The following is a 23,203-nucleotide window of genomic DNA, read 5'->3' as shown; positions in this document are numbered from 1 at the left end:
TGGAACTATGAGAGAACCAAGTCCATTTCTTGACACATAGATACTGTTTGGTAGGTGGCAGTGCTTAAAGTGGTATCCCATACTCAACCACTAAGACTCACTTCCACACATTTGAGAACTGCTCCTTAATTAGGACTCATGTATTTTGCTCTTCCATCATACACTAACATTTTTATTTAGGCTAACTTAATTTTAAAAAAATTATTTTATGTGTATGGTTGCTTTTGCTTGCATGTACATCTGTACACATGCATGCCTAATGAAATGGGCGCCAGAAGAAAGCATTAGATTTCCTGGAACTAAAGTTACAGATGGTTGTGAGCTATCATGTGGATACTGGGAATCAAACCCAGGTCCTCTAGAAGAGCAGTCAGTGCTCTTAACCCATCAGCTATTTCTTCAGCAACCCTATTTAAATTTTAAATAGAAACAGTGTCAGGGATAATAATTCTAAAGCAATACCAACAAGAGCTTTTTCACTATTTATTATTTTAAAATCTGTGTGTACATGTCTAGTATGTGGGCACGGGCATGTGAGTCCAGGTGTCAGCTGAGTTCTGAGGGGAATATCAGATCCCCTACAGCTAAAGGTACTGGCAGTTGTCGCTACCTGATGCATGTGCTGGGAATTGAACCTCAGGTCCTCTGGAAAAAAAGTAAGTGCTCTTTACTGCTAAGCTATCTCTCCAGCCCCAACAAGACTTTTACTCTGTCTTCACCAACCAGTTCTCTGGGCTTTTGTATGTAGGTCTCCATTTTGTATTTTTAAATTTATTTTTATTTTACTGGTGTTTTGCCTGTATATCTATGTGAAGGTGTTGGGTCCTGAAGCTTCAGACAGTAGTGAGTTGCCATGTGGGTGCTGGGAATTGAACCTGAGTCCTCTGTAAGAGCTCTTAACCACTGAGCCTTCTCTCTAGTCCTTCCACCTTATATTTTGAGACAGGGTTCTACTGAACTCACCTACTGGTTAGCCTAGCTGACCAGCAAGCTTTGGGGATCTGAGCTCCCACTGAACCATCTTCTCATAGTCCCTTCACAGGGTTTCTCATTGTGAAGAACCTCAACAGGACATGGTCAAAACAAAGAACACTGCTGTCATGACTGTTAAAGACCATGATGGAGGACATGGTTTCTATGTGCAGATCTAAACAGTCATCACAGTTCACAGAAGACAGTTCCAGAGCTAAAGACTCTGGTAAACTGAAGGTGAAGAACAAAGTTCAGTGCTCACCTCCAAAGTTCTCCATGAGCCATAAATAGTAAACAATAGTGGGGACAGGGTCCATATCCATCCTGCCAGAGGCTAGAAGCAGCCAGTCAAGCAGGTTTGGCCACACACAGGTCTAGGCAATACCACACTCCCAGGGCTGTCTGTCTAACTGTTCAAAAGCTATTCAGGTCAAGCATTAGTCTACTCATGCTATAGCTTTTGGAATTGGGTGTTCTGTACCTAGAGACACAAGAAGGGAAGTGTCCTCCCCTGCGGTCTCAAGGAGTCATATCCAGAGGCTAGCAACATATATGGTAAAGGCTGAAAATGTGCGTCCTCTCCTTACTTCATGAAGAGTGCCAGGGCAGTAGGATGGCTGAGGGTAGTAGCACACCCAGGAACTTCCTGTTCAACTTGAGAAAGCATGAGTCTGGGTAGGGGTCTCTTGGTAGAGACTGGACAGTTAGTCTGTCCTGACTCAAATACTGTCTCCTATAGCAGGAAGACCCTAGTACTTGCTGGGACTTGACTTTGCTGTCTTGTTGGCTTGTCATGGAAAGGATAGGACCAAACAGGCTGGGTGCTGCATGTGGGGCTATGGGTTTGGGTAATAGAGGAATGCTCAGGACTGAGGCCTCTGGAAGATACTCTCCAATGTCTGGCCTGCATAATCCTTTCACAAAGGGCATGCTGGGCCTATTAACATTAAGTAGGAAGAATTCAGATGTTGAGACCCAACAGAGCTGGAGAGTTTGTCTACTTGAAGCTACCTAGTTCAACTAACTCTACTGACAATATCCCATAAGTGCCAAGGCTCTGAACCACTAAGAAGGCAGCACAGCCAGGGACTGGAGCAGGAGCTCATTAGCTCTGCCTGTTTCGGCAGGCTCCCAGTCTCCCTAACCATATTGTGCTCCCCATGGGGAAGACCCTTGGGCCTAGTTCTGACCCCATTGCTCATGATCCTGTGTGAGAAGAACATAATGTGTTCCTAGTCCTTAAACTAATGTTGCCTCTTCTGTTCTGCTTGTCTCCTCTCGTCTCCTCCCGTCTCCTCCAGATGCTGAAGGATAAGAACAGAGGAGGTGGCTCCTGTCTCAAAGGATGGAATGATATATACACTGCAGGTGATTAAATCCACACCTTGAGATGCTTCTCCTGGCCTACCATCTCCTAAGTCAGGAAGCTCTTGCCCTATCAACTACTGTGTGGCTATGCTAAGGTATCCATCAAGACTATACTTCCTCAGTCTTGTGAATATACAACCACAGAAGGTCATAAAAAAAAAAAAAAAGCCCTGTGATTGCAATCAAAGCAATCACTGTTGCAATTCTTCCTTCAGACAACCCCAATTCTCACAGTGACCCTAGCTAGCACTGCAGTGGATAAAGACCAGCAGGCTTTTACCTTTTCCTCCATGACTGGCGAGGACTGCAAGCAGCAACAGACACAATGGCCAGCACACAGCAGCGACAGCACAAAGGGCAGGACAAGAAGACCACATTAGAGAATGAAGGTCAGACTAGCAATATCTATGCGTGTGTTCATAGAGAAAGCACATGCATGATGATGGTGAGATATCTGGACCCCATCATGTATTCCCCCCTACACAAACAGCTATACATAGTATCTACAGGAATAGACACATGGGGTATGGATCTTCGTGATTTTGACAAAAGACCCTAGGATGTGACCTACTGAACAGATAGCAGCAAGTGGGTGAGCACCAGGCTTATCACAAATACCCAGCACACATGTGCATACAGGATGAGAGCACAGAGACATACAAGCTCCCACCCACATCTGCAGCAATGGTTCAAGAACAGCAAGTGTTTGAGATTCCACTGAGTTCATTCCATACATACAGATTCTGAAAACCATGCCAGGAGTGCAGGAAAAGGCCACATGCATCACAAGTGGCCAATAGCTCAGACTTAGGAGGAATAAAGACTTTATAAAGTCCCTGTGAGGAACTGAAGAGTCTGAGCTCAGAGGGGACCAACTTAAACATCTGACCTGAAGGACTCAAACATCTTTCTACCTCAGGCCAAGGGCAGAGCTTTGGCTAGGCTGAGGTACAGTCTCTCCTGTGATGGTGCACATACTTGGGAATGGAGGAAGGGTTTTTTCTTCATCTCAACTAGCTCACTACTCTGGGTCAAGATAGTTGCTATCCATGCCTGGGGCCCTGTACTACCTTGTTCCCCTACTGAAGTTTACACCATGGGAATGGATTAGTTTCTTTAACTACTTGCTAATGACAGGTAGAATGGAGTCTATGGTTGAGGAGCTTTAGTAGCACTGGCCACGGTGATGGGAAGAGCCCAAAGGTGAACATTAGTGCACCCCTCTCATCCACCCTGGTTTCCATAAACCTGGTAACAAGCACCATTTTCTTATGCTGTTGAAGACAAAGGCAACAAGACTGCTTATACATTGGTCTTAGGGAGCTCAATGGGCAAATCAGGTCAGGTCAGATCAAGCACCCAAGGGTTTGAACTCAGTGAGCAAGGCAGCCCATACTATACTCTTCCTGGTCAGGCTGGAGAATCCCATTTGTCAAACAAAAGAAAAGGCCATGAAGGCTTCTTGGGGTTTCTAGAAGGCATGAAACCCCACCCACTATAAGTGTCACTCTTATTCTTGGCACCAAAGGTTTTGTGCTGCCCAGAGAATACAAGATGGCCACAGAGGATATTCATAGATTCACTTCGCATAAAACAGGTCAAACTCCTTTCAGGTAGGAAGCATGCTTCTCACAGCCTAGTTGCCTGGAGATGGAGACAAACTCTGAGTAGGAGGGAGAAACCAGGGGTAGAAGCACAGGCTCTGGACACCCAGCTAATGTAGACTGCAGAACTATGGGCCTCACGGAACACTGTGGTAACAAGTTCCTGGACAGGTCTCCCTCCATTCCTTCACCAAGTAGATACACCACAGCAAAGCACAACCTGCCTGAAGTTGTAGTATCTCTTTTCCAAAGGAAAAACAGGTAACCCAGCCTAGTCCATGGTGATGATCAGAGTCTTCAGAGGTCAGCTTTGTTGCCTATATAGCTTTCAACACAGCCCGGCTTTGGTTTTGGCTGAGCTCACAGGATCCTAGGGTATCTATCTCTGCAGAATCACAGGGCCTGGAGTACCCACCAGTGACACAAGATGCTGGGTACATGCAGTCTGCAATCCTGGGTCTAAGTTTTGTTGCCCAGCTTCCTATGATACATTGGACATGTTTCCCCTGCATTTTCAATCATTATCCAGGAACTTACTACATACTCCTAGCTGGCCTTTAAGATGGGTTTTCCTTCTGTCTCACCTCCCAAGTGCTCAGATTACATGCTTGAGCCATCTTGCCTGGCTCCAAGGTGTTGTCTTGAAGGACATGCTAGCAAGAGCCTGCCAGTAGGTTCTGGAATGCTGCAGCCCTATATAAAGATACCAAACCTCCCAACTCCTACAACAAACTCAAATAACACCTTTGTTCCCTTAAAGATCACTGATTACAAGGTCAGCCTGGTAACCTGGAAATTTTCTGTGGGCACAATGTTAAGGTGTCACAGTTTGCAAGGAAAGAGTCTTCCTGGGCCAGTAACTGACAGAATGGAGTTCACCACTTCTACTTTTCAGCAATAACAAACTGCCAGGGTTATATCTCATCAAAATTTCATCCATATTGTCTCACTAATTCTTAGTGCTTGGAATCTATTCAAACTGCTTGTACCCTGTCTATAGACCAGAACTGACTATAAATACTGCAGACTCTACATCCTGCTGGAAGTAGCAGCACCATGTCAGAGAGCACTCATCCAGTCCTTCCTACCTTCCTCAGGCCTACAAGGCTGAATAAGTACATTGTTGTTTTCATGTCAAAGGTTCTGGCATGATGAAGAGAACAGCTCTGCCAGTCACTCAGAAGAAGAAAGTGGTTGATGAAGCCCAGAGCTCTATATCCTGAACCTTCTCATTTGGAGATATAATGCATAGATAGGCAAGCAAGAGGAAAATGCAGCCTTATTGTGAAGTGACTAGAGGCTTTCTCTGGCCCAGACTTGGCTTCAAAAGGTTCAGTTGCAGGAACTTGGGACAACAGAGCAATAGGGTGATGCTTGGGTGAATGTGTGGTTCTGGCTCCTGCTGCTCCCACACTTGATTAATGTCATCTCTAATCACTCAACTCTCAAGCTGGTGATGCCCTAGATGAGACCTCCCTCTGATACTTACTCTCTAATCTGACTCAGACAGAGAAAATGGTAAAGAACACTTAGCAGGGTTCTTCCTGATGCTTGAGCAAAACCAGCACCAAATCCTGAACTTGGGCCTAACAGAGACCTGGGGTAGGGATGGGAGTCTGTGGACATCATCCTACACTACATAAGGCACAAGTACAGGGGCTGAGCAAGGGACCCATCATTCTTTTCCTAAAAAAGTTGATTAATAATAGTATGCTCTAGAGGAAAGGTGTCCAGCTTTTTGACATTACTATATGATGCTGTCATCTAAAAATGTGTTGGGCTGCATTCATAGCTATCTTAGGACTCACTCGATCTATGGGCCAAAGCTAGACATGCTTATTTTAGAATGCAGATGAAGAACACTAAGCTGCTACCCCAAGGGGAGTATGTGCATACCTTATGTAGATCATAGTTTTAGATCCCACAACTTATCTGGATTGACTCTACCAGACGATACATATACATTCAGGATAAATAGAAAATAGAGTAAAAAGTGTTGGGTGACTGTTTACAGCCCCCATTGCTTCAAAGCCACATTATCAGGCCAAGGCCTCCATGTACTTCTGAGAGAATGCTGTGCATTTCCTCCCAGGTCTTCCTACTGGCATCTATGTAGGGGTTTAGATGGTGGATTAGAGCACCACCGAGTTAAACCTTGGTCAAGAGCCCACCCTTTGGCTCAAACCCCACACCCTACAATATGCAAATAGCTATGAAACTGGTTGCCAAGTTTTCAAATATATTTTAATAAGTAGGAAAATTTCCAAAATCAGAATCCATAAAGAGCAAGGATACACTGTATACAATTTTTCTGACTTCAGAAGGCAAATCCTGCAGTTACAGCAGAAACCATATCCACCTTTATGCACAACCCTGCCCAGTATCCCTACCACTCCTTCTTTCTGCCCACCAGGCCATGCTCACTCAACCCACCTACCTCCGCCCTGGCAGGCTGCTTTCTGTCTGTCCGCTACTCCCAACTTGCTGCATCTTGGATCTTTCAATGTGTTCCACGTAGGTCTGGATCATCTGTTAAGAGGGGTCCTCTGTTAGTGTCACCCACTGAACTCCCAATGCTATAGTTCAGAAGTACTGTGCTTGGATAAAACAGCTCAGTTAAGGAACAAAAATCTAAGGAACACGAGTAGACAGCTTTCTACCAAACAGTGAAAGCATTAGGAGAAATGACCAACGATCAGTAGCAATTGGTAATTGCAGCCTTAGCAGTTAATACCTACTCTAATCCCATAAGGGTGCCTACTAGCACCTACCTCTGTGTGCCGCTGGTGTAGGGCATTGTACTCCTTCTTCATCTCTGATTCCCGTTCCTCCAATCGGGAAACTGGAAAATACAACCACTGTGTCAGCTGCACAGTCCAAGCTCAGTACATGCCCTCTGAACTATAACCCTAGACCCTGGCACATAGTATAGCATGGCAACACTTTATGCTCAGGAAGGTTGCTGTGCTATTGTGCAGAGTATTAGATGTAGCTTATGATTGACTGGTCAATGTAAGTGGCATGTAGTATGCCCCAAATGTGAGAATGCTCAATCCTACTGTAAAGGAAACCAGCATGTGTAGAACTTATAAAAGCATCTGCTCAGGATAATCAGAAGTTTCTAAATCATAGGCAAAACTTATAGCACATGCCAAGGGTAGATGGAAGTGAGAATTCAGTGGCAGACCCTTGCCACTGAACAACAAATGAATAACTAAGTGTTTTTTTTAAAACATAAGAGCTGAGAAGCTCATGAAGAGACACAAGATTCAAGTGAATAATATGAGGCATGTTGAAAACTGACAGAACTCAGAAGTGTATGATAAAATGAACAGCAGTGTTCCTTACACACATCAATCAATGATGAATGAACTTGTTTTCTCTAGGTTGTTAACAAAAACTGGTGACATCCACAATGGTCCCCTCTGCTGTGGCATGCACCTGTCTAAAAAATACAAATAAGCTAACTTGCAACGCCGGCCAGGAAACCTGTCCCTGGGTCTTACTAATGTAGTCGGCATGCCACTACCCTTGTGTGCCTTGCTCTGTACCTGTCTCTGTAGCCCACTAAGTGATGAAGATGGATAAAACAAGGCAGGACATGTGAGACTTGTATTCTGAATCCTGGGTGGTATGGTCCTTCACTGGCTTTCATCATTATCTCTCACTTTCTCCCAGTCTCCTGATGTCTTTTCTATACTGACTTAACAAATTACATGATTCCACATCTCATTTCAGACCGTGTTGTGTTCTGTTACCTGAGAATGGGCTGCCAGGTGATATATGTGAAGGCTAATGCTGCTCATTCTGCATCTGCAAATCAGTAGCAGTGTGGGAACCCTTTCTGAAGCTCACCATAGTTATCAGCTCAAGACAAAGCTGGCTCCATTTTTTCTTGAAGGAGTCCAAAGCATGGACACCAGCATCCAACAACAAACAGAACCTAAGGACACTAGCACCCAACACACTAGACCCATAGACACTAGCACCCAATGCACATAAGACCCAGGACACCAGTATACACCACACACAGAGCCTAAGAATACCAGCACCCAGTGCATATGGGGACCAGGGACATCAGAACTAACACATGTGACCTTGGGATACTAGCACCCAACACAGACACCAACATCCAAGGCCCATAACTTAAGAAGACTTATCTGGTACCTAGAACACATATGACTTAGAGATATCAGTACCCAACCTACATACATATCACTTATACACTGGCACAGAACACATGTGACATATATATGACTTAATAGATATTGGTGAACCATATACATGATCTACACAAACTAAAACAGCACACACTTAAGAGGCTGCCAAAGAAACAAAAGTCTACCCATGTCAGGTATGTTCAAACTCAGCCTATTTCTGCCCCAGCCTCTGTCGCTATATGTATTTCTATATATGTCTCTCTATATGTGTTTCTGGAAGGAACCAGTATTAGACCTCAGGACCTCCTTGTCGGCCCTTGCTTGGATGTCTGTACAGCTACTGTCTGGTTGACAGCTTCTATTCTGCCCTCAGGCCTCACGCTGGCCTGGAGAATCATCACCTACTAATCTCAGCTGGCATTTTTCCTTTCTAAGAAAAAAGCCAGTAAGTGTTCACATGTGAAACACTCCAATCAAAAGGGAAGTCACAGCACCTATGTAAATATGAGGTTTATTGTACATGACCAAAACAGGCCTTTAAGTTTACTTCCTGTTTGCAAATACTAGCATGTACAGAAGCGGCCTGCTCACTGCTCACCCTCAGACTCTGATTCTCAGCAGGGTTAGTCTAGCACAGTAACCAACCTGTAAGTCTCAGCCCTGGAACAGGTCAAAAGCAATCTATTAAGCCAGTTTCTCTCTCTCTCTCTCTCTCTCTCTCTCTCTCTCTCTCTCTCTCTCTCTCTCTCTCCCAATTATATTTTAAATGTACAAAGAAATGAAGGTAGCTGTCTCTCAAAGTAACCAAATAAAGTGTTTTAATCATTCAAATATTGAATCACAAAAAAAATACTGAAGCCCAGTGTGGTGACACATGCCTTTAATCCCAGCACTCGGGAGTATATGTAGGAGTGGGGTGAGAGGGTTATACATATTAGTGCAGGTACCTGAGGAGGCTACGAACATCAGAATCTCCTGGAGCTGGAGTACAGGCAGTTGTGAGCTGCCTAATGTGGGTGCTGGGAACCAAAATAGGTCCTCTGCAAGCACAGTACTGTTAATAACTGTTAATAACTATTAATCTCCACCTCCTTAAGTACAGCTTTAGAAGTTAAAGTAATTGTTTTTATAGGTTTGGTTTGTGAGTGTGTGCATGTTGGTTTTTTGAGACAGTGTTTCTTTGTGTAACAGTCCTAGCTGTCCTGGAACTCACTCTGTAGATTAGGTTGGCCTTGAACTCACTGAGATTTGCCTGCCTCTGCCTCCCAAGTGCTAGAATTAAAGGCATGCACCACCACTGCCTGGCCTGTATTTTTTTTTTTTAATATATTTTAATTTTTAAAAGCACCTTTTCACTTTTCCTACGAATACCTTTAACCTCAATTTGGGAATGGGGAAAGCCTGGATTAATAGGCTGATCCTGACCTACTCTGAAGCTGAGGCTTAGAGGCTAATATTGTGCTAAGGTTTGAGGTCAGCAGTAGTCAGATGGCTAGTATTTGCAAACAAGAAGCAAATCTAAAGGTCTCTCAGAAATTGTCAATAAAACAGTGTCTCTATCAGTAATCTTTAGTTTTACAAAGATCAGCCAAGGCTCAAGGGCATAGTGCTTTGTTCCTCAGAACCACAGGAGGATGAGGGTATGAGTGTTATTTTAGACTTAACTTACATAATAAAGCAAAAGTGTGCTGTTCCACAAAAACTATTTCCACAAAGAACTTGAAGCTGATTATGGAAATACAATTGTGTTTTGACACAGAACAAACAGTTGAGAAACAGGGTGAAATAAAAATAAGGCCAACACTCACCTTAGGCACCCATCCCCTTTAATCAATGACTTGTGACTCCTCCCAAGATCAGTCTTATAACACACATGCAGTTCCAATTCAAGGCCCCTGCTAGTCACTTACTCTGGTCTGCATAGTTTTTTGCCTTGAGCTCCAGCTGACGTGTCTGAAACTCATAATGTTCTACCTGGATCTGGAGTTCTTTCTTCTCTTGCTCCAAGGCATCTTCAAATTCAATGAATTTCTATGCATGGGAAAGACAAAAAGGTCAGAAGGTGACATCAGCCTTTCACACGAGAAAGCACAAGTCCAAGACCCAAGATTCCAGAGATACCTTGAGGCCAGTGGGACCAAAGTAAGAATCTCTACTAGATCCTGGTTCCCTACCCCTTCATGCTGCCTTTCCCCACATGTAGAGAGATATTACAGATAAACCCTGACAATAAGCAGGAGAACACCCCCAAGAATGAGTGATTGGAATCTTTGGCCAGCTAATATCATTCTTGATGGCCTGGGAATTCTGCCTTCACATACCTTTCCAGGGCCTCATGTGTGTTAGGAAGGTCCATGATCAGTTAATGCTCAGGAATTTTCAATAAGTTTTAAACACTAGGATCTACAAATGATGTGGCCATCTTGCCTATAATTGAATAGATTGTCCCTGTCAATAATCAACTTCTCATTGGCTGGACAGTGGTGGCACATAGCTTTAACCCCAACGCTTAGGAGGTAGAAGCAACCAGATCTCTGAGTGAGGCCAGCCAGGTCTACAGAGTGAGTTCCAGAACAGCCAAGGTCATATAGAGAAACCCTGTCTCACAAAACCAACCGATCAAACCAAAAAAACCCCAACAACAAAACAATTAACCCCCCCCTTTGGTTTTTTTGAGACAGGGTTTCCCAATAGTTATGAAGCCAGTCCTGGAACTTGATTTGTAGTCCAGGCTAGCCTCAAACTCAGAGATCCACTCTCCTCTACCTCCTGAGCGCTGTGAGTAAAGGTGTGTACCACCACCACCCTGCCTAATCAAAACTTCTAAATGAAGGAAAGGCAACTTTTTTTCCTCATCTCCATTTCATTATTTATTTGTCTCTGATTTTTATGAGTGTGGGTGGTTGTATGAGTTTATGTGTCCCACATGCAAGCAGGATCCCAGGGCATCAGATCTCCCAGAAATAGAGTTACAGACAGTTGTGAGCAGACATGTGGGTTCTGGGAATAGAATCTGGTTCTTCTGGAAGAGCAGCCTGTGTGTGTGTGTGTGTTTGTGTTTTAATTTATTTATTTATTCACTGATGTTTACAGTGTTCTGTCTGCAAGTTTATCTGCACACTAGAAGAGGGCACCAGATCTCATTACAGATGGTTGTGAGCCACCATGTAGTTGCTGGGAATTGAACTCAGGACCTCAATGCTCTTAACCTCTGAGCCATCTCTCCTATTAATCTGCATTTCAATCACCCCTTAGTTCCAGATCAATCATTACTGAACCAAAAACCTCAAGCATCAGTCTTTAAAAAAGCTCAGCTTGTTGAGTTTCTGAGTAAAATGATCATTATCAAACCAAGTTGGGAAAAAACAAAACAAAACAAAACAAAAAAAACAAAAAAAACAAAAACAAACAAAAAAAAAAAACCCAAAACCCAAAAACCAAACCAAACCAAAAAAAAAAACCCTCTGCAAAATAAACGACACTCTAATTAGGCCCAAAGAGGAGTCACCACCCACGGTGCAGTCCTGGGTATGGACATTGACTCTGAAGAGGGCCAAACTAAGTGAATGACATTGTGATGGATACCTGGTGTCATTCCTACAGCTTACTGAGGAAGGAAGTGTGTCTAAGTACTGAACAGGAATCTATAATGTGATCAAGAAATTCTATCTGTAGGAAGCATAAGTACATGCTGGGCTTTAAAGGCTTCTCAAAGGACAAGAATATAAAGATAACCTTGGACTTCAGGCCTCAGTTTCTGGCCAGGGCCATGCTTCATGTAATAACCCACCCACACCCACTCTATAGCTGCCTTTCAGTCTGATGTCTGTCCTGCTGCAGCCCGTCCAAGGTCTTTGTTCTAGAGCACTGGGCTCCAATGAAGGATAAAAGGATGACTCATCCTGTATAGCCAGTATGTGTGGAAAACCCCAGAGCAGGGAGGAAGGAGCTGGAGGAGGAAAGAGACTGCAGCCAGAAGGAAGTCTACTCAGGATTAAGGACACTGAATTCAAGCAAGCTGAAGGAGGAATACCCCATAGCCAGCAAAATGCAGGGGTTTTGTATGTATATGCAGATATACAAACAATGAAAACAAGTGATTGTGAATCAACTGGATACAATCACCATATAGATACTAGTCAGCCTTTTTTTAAAAAAAGAATTCCACAAAATGAAATTGTTCTTCCCATTTTACATATACAATATAAACTGAAAAAAGTCAACTTTACATCCCTGTCAAAAAAGTAAAAGGTTACAATTTAAGTTAACATTCAGGATTCTCAGGATGCAGAGTGCTGGCTATGCAATCTTTTACAATGGGACTCATAGGGCTGTTATAGCTTTTCTAAGCCAAGCATGCTTTATTAGGAAGATGAACCTCTTGTCTCTCACAGTTCTGCAGCCTAGGAATATGCATAGGAACTCATCTACTGTGTGAGAAGTGAATGCCAAGAGAAATAAAAAAAAAGTCAGGTTCTTCTGCATTATTGATAGGAGGGAAAAAAGGAATGAATTTTCAAAGAAAAATATGGTGATCTATTGTTTATGATCTAATAAAGCCACTGGAGATCAGAATGCAAAGCCAGCCACACTAGTTAGCTATAGAAACTAGGCAGTGGTGGCACACGCCTTTAATCCCAGGTCTCAGGAGACAGATGGATCTCAGTGAGTACAGACCACCCTGGGTTACATGAGAGTGAATCAGTATAAGAGTAACAGAGCTCATGCTTTTAATTCCAGCACTAGAAAGGTATGTAAGGAAGAAGCAAAGGGTCTCATGTGAGATTCAGTTTCCAGTCACTGGAAAGACAGGATCTCAATTTCAGCCTTGGTAGAGGTAAGAGCTGTTGGCTGACTGCTTTGCTTTTCTATCTTCAACTTGAACCCAGTATCTGTCTCTGGGTTTTTATTATTCATACTACAGAAAGATGTACCTTTATTGGTCTTTTGTCTTAAGTAAGCAGACAGGCAAAGAGCTTGGGGCAACTTAGGCTTCTGAGCCTGTGCCATCACCTCTGGCTACTTTCTGAAACCAATAGGAGCATCTATATCTATCAAGTATTTATCCAAGGCAAGTTGGGACATCAAACTCTTAACATTAGATGTTCCTTTATGGCCAACTTTTCATCTCCCACACTGTAGAACTACCTAGGTCTGAAACACAACAGTGCAGGTCCTGAGTTGGGAGGCTGGAGTTACAGACACTATCTTCAAGAACAGGGATTTTTGTTTGTTTTTTGTTTTTCGAGACAGGGTAACAGCCCTGGCTATAGACCAGGCTGGCCTTGAACTCACAGAGATCCGCCTATCTCTGCCTCCCGAGTGCTGGGATTAAAGGTTCATGCCACCACCGCCCAGCTTGAACAGGGATATTCCTATATTCAAATATTAGGTGTGGGCTAGTAATATGGCCATAGTTCAGGAATGTAACAAGTGTTTCTCATATTCATGTTAAAAATACATCCAGTATCCATCTGAAACACCACAACAACTGACTAAATGCACACTGATTTTTAGAACAAATAATCAAAGAAAAGAATAAATCCATAGCGTGGTGGTGGCGGCGAGTACCTTTAATCCCAGCACTCAGAAAGCAAGAGGCAGAAGGATCTTTGAGTTCAAGGCCAGCCTAATCCACAGAGCAAGTTCCAGGACAGCCAGGGATACATAGAGAAACCCCGTCTCAAAAAAAAAAAAAAAAAACCAACAAAAACTGGGGAGGGGAGAGGGGTGCTCAAGGCCAGCCTCAGCAAAATAATAACCTTGAGACTAGCCTAGGCTACATGGGCCCCTGCCTCAAAAACAAAGACCAGAGAAACAGCTCAGTGGTTAAGAACACTGGCTGCTCTTGCAGAGTATCTGGGGGTTCAATTCCCAATTTCAACACGGCTTACAACTATCTATAACTCTAGTCCCAGGGGATTTTTTGCCTTTTTTTGGCCTCCCTGTTTACCAGGTAGACAGGCAGTTACACAGACACACATGCAGATGAAACATCAGGACACATTAAAATTAATAAATTTAACAAACCAACCCACCACAATAACAAAAAAAAAAAAAAAAAAAAAGTGTGACAGCTCATGCCAATAATCTAAGCCTTTGGAAGGCCAAGACAGTACTACTGCAAGTTCAAAGCCAAAAAAACTAGGAAAGAGGTCTGAGTGTGGTGGCAGAGGAAGGCAAACCTGGTCTACCTAATGAGTGCTAGGCCAGCCAGTGCATACTAACCCAGTCAGGGCCAATTAGTGAAACCCTGTCTCCAAAAAACAAGCAACAGAAACAAAACAAAAAGAGAGTGGGGAGGAGGTAAGAAAAATAGAGCTAAAACTAAAATCTAAGTGTCTTACTTCATGAAAATCTTCCTTGGGGTGGGGGTTGAGGGAAGATGCCCTTTTCAGGAAATCTTTACCCTCTGCAGTCCTTTTCCTAGTTTGGGCTGATTTGTTCCTTCCTAAAGAATATTTATTTAATGTTTAGTATAGTGTGCTGTGCCTGCATTTCTGAGTGCAGGTGCCAAGAGATGTAGAAAATGGTATCAGATACCCTGGAGCTAGAGTTATAGGTGGCTGTAACCCATCCAGTATGAGTTCTGGGAACTGAACTTGGATCTTGGCAAGAGCAGTCTATGGTCTTAACTACTGAGTCGTCTCTACAGTCCCTTCAGCTGGTTTAAGCTTCCTAATCTGGTTCAGCTTTATCCATATTTTGATGGGATGCCTCAGTTGACACAGGTCCTTGTTTCAAGAAACAACCATTTTAAAGCCAGAGAGATGGCTCTGTGGGCAAAAGCATTAGTCATAAAAGCCTGACAACCTGAGTTTGATCCCTGTAACCCACAAATACACTGGATGTTGTGGTATGCATTTTAGATGAGATGTGAGACAAACACAGGACAATCTCCTAGAAGTTCTTGGGCTAGCTGGTCTGAATATGCAGGGCAACAGCAAAAATAAGAGAGACACTTCCTTAACAAGGTAGATGGTGAGAAAAATGGTCTCTGACCTCCACATGCATACTTGTGGCATGCACTTGCTCACCTTCATACAAATTTCTTTCATCCATCCATCCATCCATCCATCCATCCATCCATCCAATACACACACACACACACACACACACACACACACACACACACACACACACACACCCTTAAAAATGGCAGCCTTCTAAATATGTGCCAGACAGCTATGGTTAAATGTGTGTTTGCAGGAGAGTGTGCTTTTCTGGGTAGAAAATGCTAGCTAAGACAAAATGGGACAGGAACCCCAAATGAGGCAGAGAATGGAAGGAGTGACACTTAGAATTCATTGGAGACCTAAGAGGCTTAGTGAGAAAGGGTGCCCAAAACATTTTCATAATAGGCACAGCTTTGAATCTTGATTTCAGGCATCTGTCAAAGAAACATTGCCAAATGGAGTAACATACTTAAGGATAGAGGCATGTCGCATTTACCTTGTTATCCCCCAAAGCTCTTGTCTATAACGGGTACTCATTATGTCACAGGCAACATCCTCAACAAATCTCAAAATCATGAAGCTCAGTGAAAAGACAGACAAGTCTATATTCTGCATAAGTCCATTTAATTAAAGTCCTACAAGATGAAAGTTAAAGGAAGGAAGAGGCAGAGAAAAACAGAGAACAAGATCTGGGAGAAATGAGCAAGACTTCATGATCTTACATGAGTGTGGAAAATCAAACTGGACCCCTAGCATATACATACAGTCAGTATATGTCAATGAGATCTTCATAAGGGAGTTAACCTCTACCCCACAAAAACAAAAGACTAAAGGACGATGAGCTCAGCAAAGAGTCAATCTTGTGTCCAATACCACAGCTGATTCCAGGCACTGGGGATTTCCCCAGGAGTTCTCTTCCCAGTCCAGTGAGAATTCACCACCTCCTAGGCTGTTTCCTAGACAGCTAGCACCCCTCCTCCCGCCCCCACACTGTATTTTCATCTACCGGATCTCTTATACAACTGCTTACATAGATCCCTCTAACTGGAAAACGTCTACTGAAAAATATAAACCTATGGTTTGTTTTGTTTTGTCTTGTTTTGGGTTTTTCAAGATAGGGTTTCTCTGTGTAACAGTCCTGCTGTCCTGAAACTTACTTTGTAGGCCAGGGGGGCCTCGAACTCACAGAAATCCACCTGCCTGTCTTCCCAGTGCTGGGATTCAAGGTGTTGCCATCGCCTGGCACAAACCTATGTTTTAAGTAGTTTCCTTTCTTGCTTGATGCTAACTTAAAAAAAATATTGGTCACTTGCTCTTACATGAAGTCAACTCAGCCATACTGCTCATACAGACATGTCCTGGCCACATGTTTGTTTCACAAGTTACAAGGAATAAAAAGCAGAGGCTGAACGTGCGGCTCAGTGGTAGAGAACTTGCCTACCATGCTTTGAGGTTCTGTTTTCCATTTCCAGCACTTCCACAGTCCCATGAGTCACAGTGAAAATGCTTCAAAGACCACTGTACCCGATAGCTACTGAACTGGATAGTATAAAATGGGGCAGGCCCATTGTCTCAGGAAGTTTGTATGGCAGAATGGTTGCTCCAAAGAGACAGTCCTTGGGCCTTAGGAACTGAAGCATCAGTGTGGAGAGATGTGCACAGAAACAAGCTGGTTTTCATTCCCATCACACAGGGCTAGCATCTCTTTGAGAGTACAGGTTGGGAAAAGAGAATAACTCTGGAGTCAAAAGGTACTAACTTCTTCAGAGTTGGTGCATGCTGGGAATGTTCATGCTCTCTTCAGTACACCATAGATGGGGGAGGGGGCAGCGGCAGAAGCGGCCTGTAAACCTTTCCAGGCTGAAGTGATAGAAGCAGCACTTGGGAAGGTGGGAGGGTTAAAGAACGGACCTCCTTTCACTTAAACTAGGAATTAAATTTGAAAAAAGGTTATCATCCTGGGTCTCATGCCCCTTCAAGGTACCATCTTACACATGACCATGACCTCAATAGCTCTTGCTTGCTTTCTAAAAGGATGGGTCTGGTTACCAGGTCACATGAAAGCCAGACCAAGACACCTCCTGGAAAGTGATGAACCTAAGTGGTCATCATGTCTAAAGGTTGCAAACAGCAGAAAATGAGAAATCACTCCAAATATAGGAGACCGCAGGTACACTGCAGGAGTCTTGAAGGAGGCCTTAGAGGGGTGATGGAGAAGGAAGCAAACAAATAAACAAACAAAAAACCAAAAGCAACATGGAAAAAAGCTCACATTTGGGGCTCTGGGTGAAGACTGTTATTTTTTGTATGTTTTCTGTGTATTATTTCAAAACAATGTTTTAAAAGCAGATTACCTAAATCTGGAATTTGGAAAAACTGATCTCTATTATAGGTCCTCAGCCCTGTTATCTGTGCTGCCACAGTGGCCCAGAGTCACCTTGGGTTTCTTACACAGCAGATACCACAATAATTAACAGCAGAGCCATCAGTCTAGTCTTCTGTTCTCTCTGGCTGCACATAGCTTCCACCTTTTAGAGATGTTTGAGACAAGGGTGTCGCTTAGGTGGGAGAACACTTCCTACCACATGAGAGGCTCTGGGCACCACAAGTAGGAAACAACTGTTTTCCTCCTTGTGACTTCAGAAAAACGTATAGAGGCAAAGAGGAAAGGCAGTTCTGAGTACCACAGATTAGTAGCTACATCTATAAAAACAATATTAGGAGTTAGGTGGTGTAGCTCGGCATTCAAAGGGTTTTGGGCTTTTCAGTACATTAGGAAACAACTGCTTTCAATATGACTGAAGAAACCACAAGTTGGGGCTGGAGAGATAGCTGGCCGCTCTTCCAGATAACCTGGGTTCAATTCCTAGCATCCACTTGATACCTCACAATTGTCTGTAACTCCAGTTCCAGGGAATCTGGTACCCTCACACTAACAAACATTCAGGCAAAACACCAATGCACATAAAAATACATATTTAAAAAAACAGACAAGGTGTCCAAGCAGTGGTGAATTTATTAATGCATTAATTCACTTATGAAAGGTTCTATTCATTGAGTAGGTTTGGTGTTCAGGTATCTCCCTACCCCCACTTAATCCCGTACAAATGTTTTTCTTTTTTCCTGTTTTTTTTTTTTTTTTGTTTTTCCAGACAGGAAAACTGTGTAGCTTTGTAGCTTGTTCTGGAACTCTCTCTCTGTAGACCAGGCTGGCCTCGAACTCACAGAGATCCACCTGCCTCTGCCTCCCGAGTACTGGAATTAAAGGCATGCGCCATCACCGCCCGGCATAAATGTTTTTCTGTGAATGACTATTCTTGTTTAACTGGAAAAATAAGTCTTGGATCAAATTCTTCCATTTGGAGTCTTTCTTTGTGTAGCAGCAAATGTCACACCATCAGGACCCACCTGATTTGCTTGAGATGAGCTACATGATGCTTCCTAGCACATTCTATAGGGTTAAGAAGATTAAAGCAGTAATAACACTAATACTGTCTCTCAAACATAACCTTTCTTCCTATGAGCTAAGTGCTTGCCCATTGCAAGGAAAAAGGCTAGCACAGTTGGCTGCCCTTTTCTAGTCCTTCTCTCTTCCAGTGGGAAAAGAGTTTCTTTTAGAATCTTACCAATCAATAACAACTCAACATCTAAGGCCCAAACTATGCCATCCAAGGCTGAATACAGTCCCTGAAACTATATTAGGGACTCTGCCCTCAATGCTAAATTCATCATGTCACAATTGTTTTTCTGGGACACCAATGGCCAACAGTGATATTTGTAGTGGAATTGATTCACTACTCCTGACAAACCACTCACTTTATAGGACAGCTACAACTGAAGATCTGAGAGAAGCTTGGTAAGGTGTGTGGTCCCAGAGGGCAGGATGGCAAACTCTACAGCTGAGTCCCTCCTCCCAGGTCCTGAGTTCTAGAGAATAAACCACTTGGTATCAGGGTAAAATGTAGAGGGCTAAGATGCTCTCTGATTAAGAACTTTTTAAAAAGCCCACAGGACAGTGGTGGTGCATGTCTTTAATCCCAACACTCAGGAGGCAGAGGGAGGTGGATCTCTGTGAGTTAGAGGTTACCTTGATCTACAGAGTTATAGGACAGCAAGGGCCACACAGGGAAACTGTCTTGAAAAACAAACATACAAACAAACAAAAAGCCTTGAATATTCTGTCTTCTCCAAAGGCTGCCAGCAGCTCAGGCTACCCACTTCTGACAAAGACTAAACAAGCAAAGTACCTGGAATAGCATTCTCCTGCACCATGACAAGTCTGCATCCAGTGATGCCTAACTCCTGGGATATCACATCCATCTGAGCACAAGTCCCTGTCCAGAAAAGGAAGTTGGCCAGCAGTACACACTAGTTTGTGGGGTTTTTTTTGTTGTTTGTTTTTTAACAGAACTGAAGATAAACACCCACTTCATTCTACAAAATAGCTAGAATGCTAACAGTTCGCAGTGTTTGATCGCTCTTTAGTTTTAACCTCATTAGAGGTCCCTTCAAGGGCATACTATGGGCATTTAACAACAGCTTCCACCTAGCCAGCCCAGCATCTGTTTACTTCTTGCTTTGCTCAGCTTAAGGAGCTGGGTCTTGGCAGTACTACACTCTGCAGGCCACATGTACACTCACTGTGTAGTCCAGCTTGTGATTAAACTGGAAGGCACAGGCATCTTCCCTGGAAACAGTGTTAACACCGCACAGAGCAGATGCCTATTCCAGGCAGAGCCCATTTTTAAATTACAAGGTTTTAAGTCAGCCTTACAGCTGTCCACCTTCATTTTCTCCTTTTCCTCCGTATCAGTGACCATGGCTATGCAAGTACAGAGGCAAGGGAAAAAAATACCCAAATCTCTGTCAAAGTATCAAAAATCTCCAGAGTTCAAGACAATGGAGAGGGATATCAGGCACAAGTCACAGCTCCAGAGTCAGGCTACACACTGCAGACTTCTGGGGAACTGCCCCACTATGCAGCAATATGACCCCAAAGGTAAAAAGCCTGTCCTTTTGTCAGTGGCCAGTGTGTGACCTTGGTCTAACACAGGCACTTTCTGTAGCCAGTTCCCTCCTCAGTAAAATGTTGGCGTTCACCCTGAGCCCTCCTCAATCTTTAGATGCTGAGAACTTGAGGAAGCCAGTCAAGTGGTGCCTGCGCATCCGGATTCTGAAACAGCAGCATCTCAACAGTTAAAAGCAAAGCAAAACACAGAAGCAGGAATGATTCAATAGAAACAAGCTTTTATCCTACCTGGGACCACTAGTTTTAAGATGCCAACATAGCAAAAATGACTTAATTTCAATAGCAATCTCTAAGACTTCACTGAAATGGAACTTAACCTCATATAAGAAGCAACTTCCCATCATAAACCGAAGAGCATTTACTTCCAGAACAGTAGAATTTCTGGGCTTTGCAATCATCTAGGGCAACTTGCTCTAAGGACTGAAGGAATAAAAGCCCAGAGCCAGCAGGCGGCAGCCAAGGTCAGAGGAGAGCAGGAATGGGGAACCCCTGTCTCCCGGACTATGCACAGGCTGGACTCTGGGTCCAAATTGGATAGAGAAAGCGGCACTTGCAGCGGCAGAATCTGCCGACTGGGCCGGGCTGGCTGCACCACGCTTCCCACCCCGTCCCCATCCGCGGCGGCCGGGGCCCACGCACCTCCTCGGCCTGTTTGCGCAGAGCCTTCTCGCGTTCGTATTGCGTGAGCAGCTGCTCGTTGTCCTCGCGTAGGAGCTCCAACTCCACCTCATGCTCCTGGTTCTCGCTCAGCACCGAGTCCAGGTTCTCCAGCACGTTCACCACCAGCGGCATGAGCTCCTTGACCACCTCCTCATCATAGCAGTGGATGAGGCGCTCGAACTCGCGGTAGATGGAGCCCGCCAGGCCCGACACACGCTCCGACATAACCGAGCCCGAGCAGTAGTCGTCTTGGTACACCACCACACCTCCACCCTCGTCCATCTGGATCTCCATCATCGCGGCGACCGCCGCCGCCGCCAGCGCGGCTCGTTCCTGTGCCCGAGTCCACGGGCCGCTATCACCTCAGGCAGCCGCCACCTTAGGATGCGCCGCCGCCCAGGCCGCGCCCGTCACTCCCTTGCCGGAAGTCCCGCCTGGCCGCGGGGGTGGAGCCCCGTCCTGCCCCGCCCTGGGTCGTGAGCTCGGACGCTAGAGGAAACGCGGATGGGAAGTTCCGGTCGCAAAGCCGGTGGTGGTTGACGAGCTAGCGCTTTGGGGCTGGGAACATCTGGCTGATTCTGTGTCTCTGGGTTGTCTTCGACATGTGTCGTGTGCCATTTCTGGAAGTTTCACGTTCTGTTGGTTGCTTAGTTCCTGCACTGTCCGTCTGGGTCCTGTGGTCCTTAAGTGTAGCAGGACTTTGAGGCCCGAATATGAAGGTAGTCAATCTATTTGTCTTCATTTGCTGGGGACATCATGAGCCTGATTTTGAACTATGGAACCTCGTGGTATACTGACTGCTTTCTAACAGATGGTTTCCCCCTTCAAGAAGAGAGCGTTTGAACTGGAGTTACAGTCCATTGTAAGCAGCCATATGGATGGCCAGAACTGAACAGAGAACGTCCTCTGTAAAAGCAAGTTCTGTCAACTGCTGAGCCACCTCTCAGCCACCAGATCTCCAGATCTTACTCTTAACCACTTCAATCTAACGAGTCCTGTAGCTGACATCCAGAACACTTACATTGCTCACAATTTCACGTGTGTGTGTGGTGACAAGGTCTTACTGTGCAGAACTGGCTAACCTGGAACATGTTATGCCTGGCCTCAAACTCTTACAGATCTGTTTCTGCCATTCAGCTGGGGCTAAATGCACATACCATCACTGGAGCTATAAATCCTTTTGCCTTTTCAATTTGTTTTTGTTTCTTCAAGACAGGGTTCTCTATGTTGCCCTGGCTGTCCTGAAACTCACTCTGTAGATCAGACTGGTCTTGAACTCAGAGATCCACCTACCTCTGCCTCCCCAGTGCTGGGATAAAAGACTTGCACCATCACTCCTGGGTGCAAGCCTTTAATCCCACCACTGCTATTTAGACAAATACTCACCTACCTGAAGAGATTGTTTTGTAACAGGGACCCCAGAAGTTAGTACAACTGACTCCACCATGTAAGTGCCATTCGGGCTGTAAATCTGCCAGAAATGAAAACAAAAACCCAAAAACCTAATCCATCGAAATCTATAGTTCTGGGAAAGTTTCTAAACCTTGCTTTTTGGCATCTGTAGTTATGCTTCTGGCTAACTGTTCTCATTAACTGAAGTATATCAACTCAGGAAATTGTGTGTGTGTGTGTGTGCTTAAAAGCTCATCCTGAGAAAGGATTGGTGTTGGAGAATATTCTATCACACTGTGAACTTCAAGTTTACATTTGCATTAATTAAATAAAATTAACCTTAGGTCAAGTTGCTGAGTTAGAAACTAGTTGACAGAAATTAATCAGAGTATCAGAGGGCATCTGGAAGATAGAGAGATGCACCAGGAATAGGGAGGGATTTGGAGGTGTGCCTTTTTTTGTTTGTGGGAGATGACAGCAAAGAGAGGTTAGTTAGCTAGTTGCTACTCAACCTTTCTGAATCTCACGTAGATTAAGGCAGAGCCTCTGTGCCAAGGTTAAAACAGCAGTTTAGGACTGTTTTGGAATCCTGAACACCTGGTGTAGTCACTGGTGTATTGGTCTTTTCTGGTGAATAGCCATACAACCTTTCTGGAGGCCACAGTGAGATCCCAGAAGTCAAACCTTGAGAACAAGGAAGAGTGAAGAGACCAGGGAACTTCTAGGGGCACACACCTGAGATGTTGCAGATCTACAGTTTCCCTTGGATCAATTGTTGGCTAATGTTTCAGAAGTATCTGACACTTTTACCCCCAAAGGCAACAAATTAGAAAGTCACCTGGTCTGTCACCTCTGGAGGTAATTGTTGTTTTGACACGAGAGGTCAGACACAGCTGCTGATCCAGGGTCTGGAATCTATGTGAGATGTCACTGGATCCTTCTGTTCAGATGCATGACTATGTGGTGGGCTCTGTCTCTCTCTCTCTCCTTCCTCCCTCCTCCCCCCACTCTCATCTGTGTTTCCATCAGTTCTGTCTCCCTGTATTGGCCAGTAGCTTTCTC

At 44.3% G+C, this 23,203-nt stretch overlaps 1 protein-coding gene across 19 annotated transcripts in view; it reads right to left on the bottom strand.

Moving 5' to 3' along the window:
- The window catches only part of Mapk8ip3 (mitogen-activated protein kinase 8 interacting protein 3), a 41,890-nt gene extending 20,698 nt beyond the window's left edge, over window positions 1–21,192 (bottom strand). For 6 of the 19 annotated variants that reach the window (XM_051181145.1, XM_051181153.1, XM_051181156.1 and 3 more), the window contains exons 1-4: window positions 20,729–21,191; window positions 10,015–10,135; window positions 6,716–6,786; window positions 6,382–6,473 (exon numbers count right to left, since the gene is read on the bottom strand). In XM_051181145.1, coding sequence (XP_051037102.1) covers window positions 6,382–6,473; window positions 6,716–6,786; window positions 10,015–10,135; window positions 20,729–21,046 — 602 coding nt within the window. In that variant the 5' untranslated portion in view covers window positions 21,047–21,191. Of the gene's footprint in view, window positions 1–2,620; window positions 2,645–6,381; window positions 6,474–6,715; window positions 6,787–10,014; window positions 10,136–20,728 lie in introns of all 19 variants that reach the window. The other 13 variants (XM_051181141.1, XM_051181147.1, XM_051181143.1 and 10 more) reach the window with 4 other exon arrangements.
- Window positions 21,193–23,203: the final 2,011 nt, after the last annotated feature.

This window comes from Phodopus roborovskii, unplaced genomic scaffold (assembly GCF_943737965.1).
Source record: "Phodopus roborovskii unplaced genomic scaffold, PHOROB, whole genome shotgun sequence".
Classification (NCBI taxonomy): Eukaryota; Metazoa; Chordata; class Mammalia; order Rodentia; family Cricetidae; genus Phodopus; species Phodopus roborovskii.
This window is presented reverse-complemented; position numbering and strand designations above follow the sequence as displayed.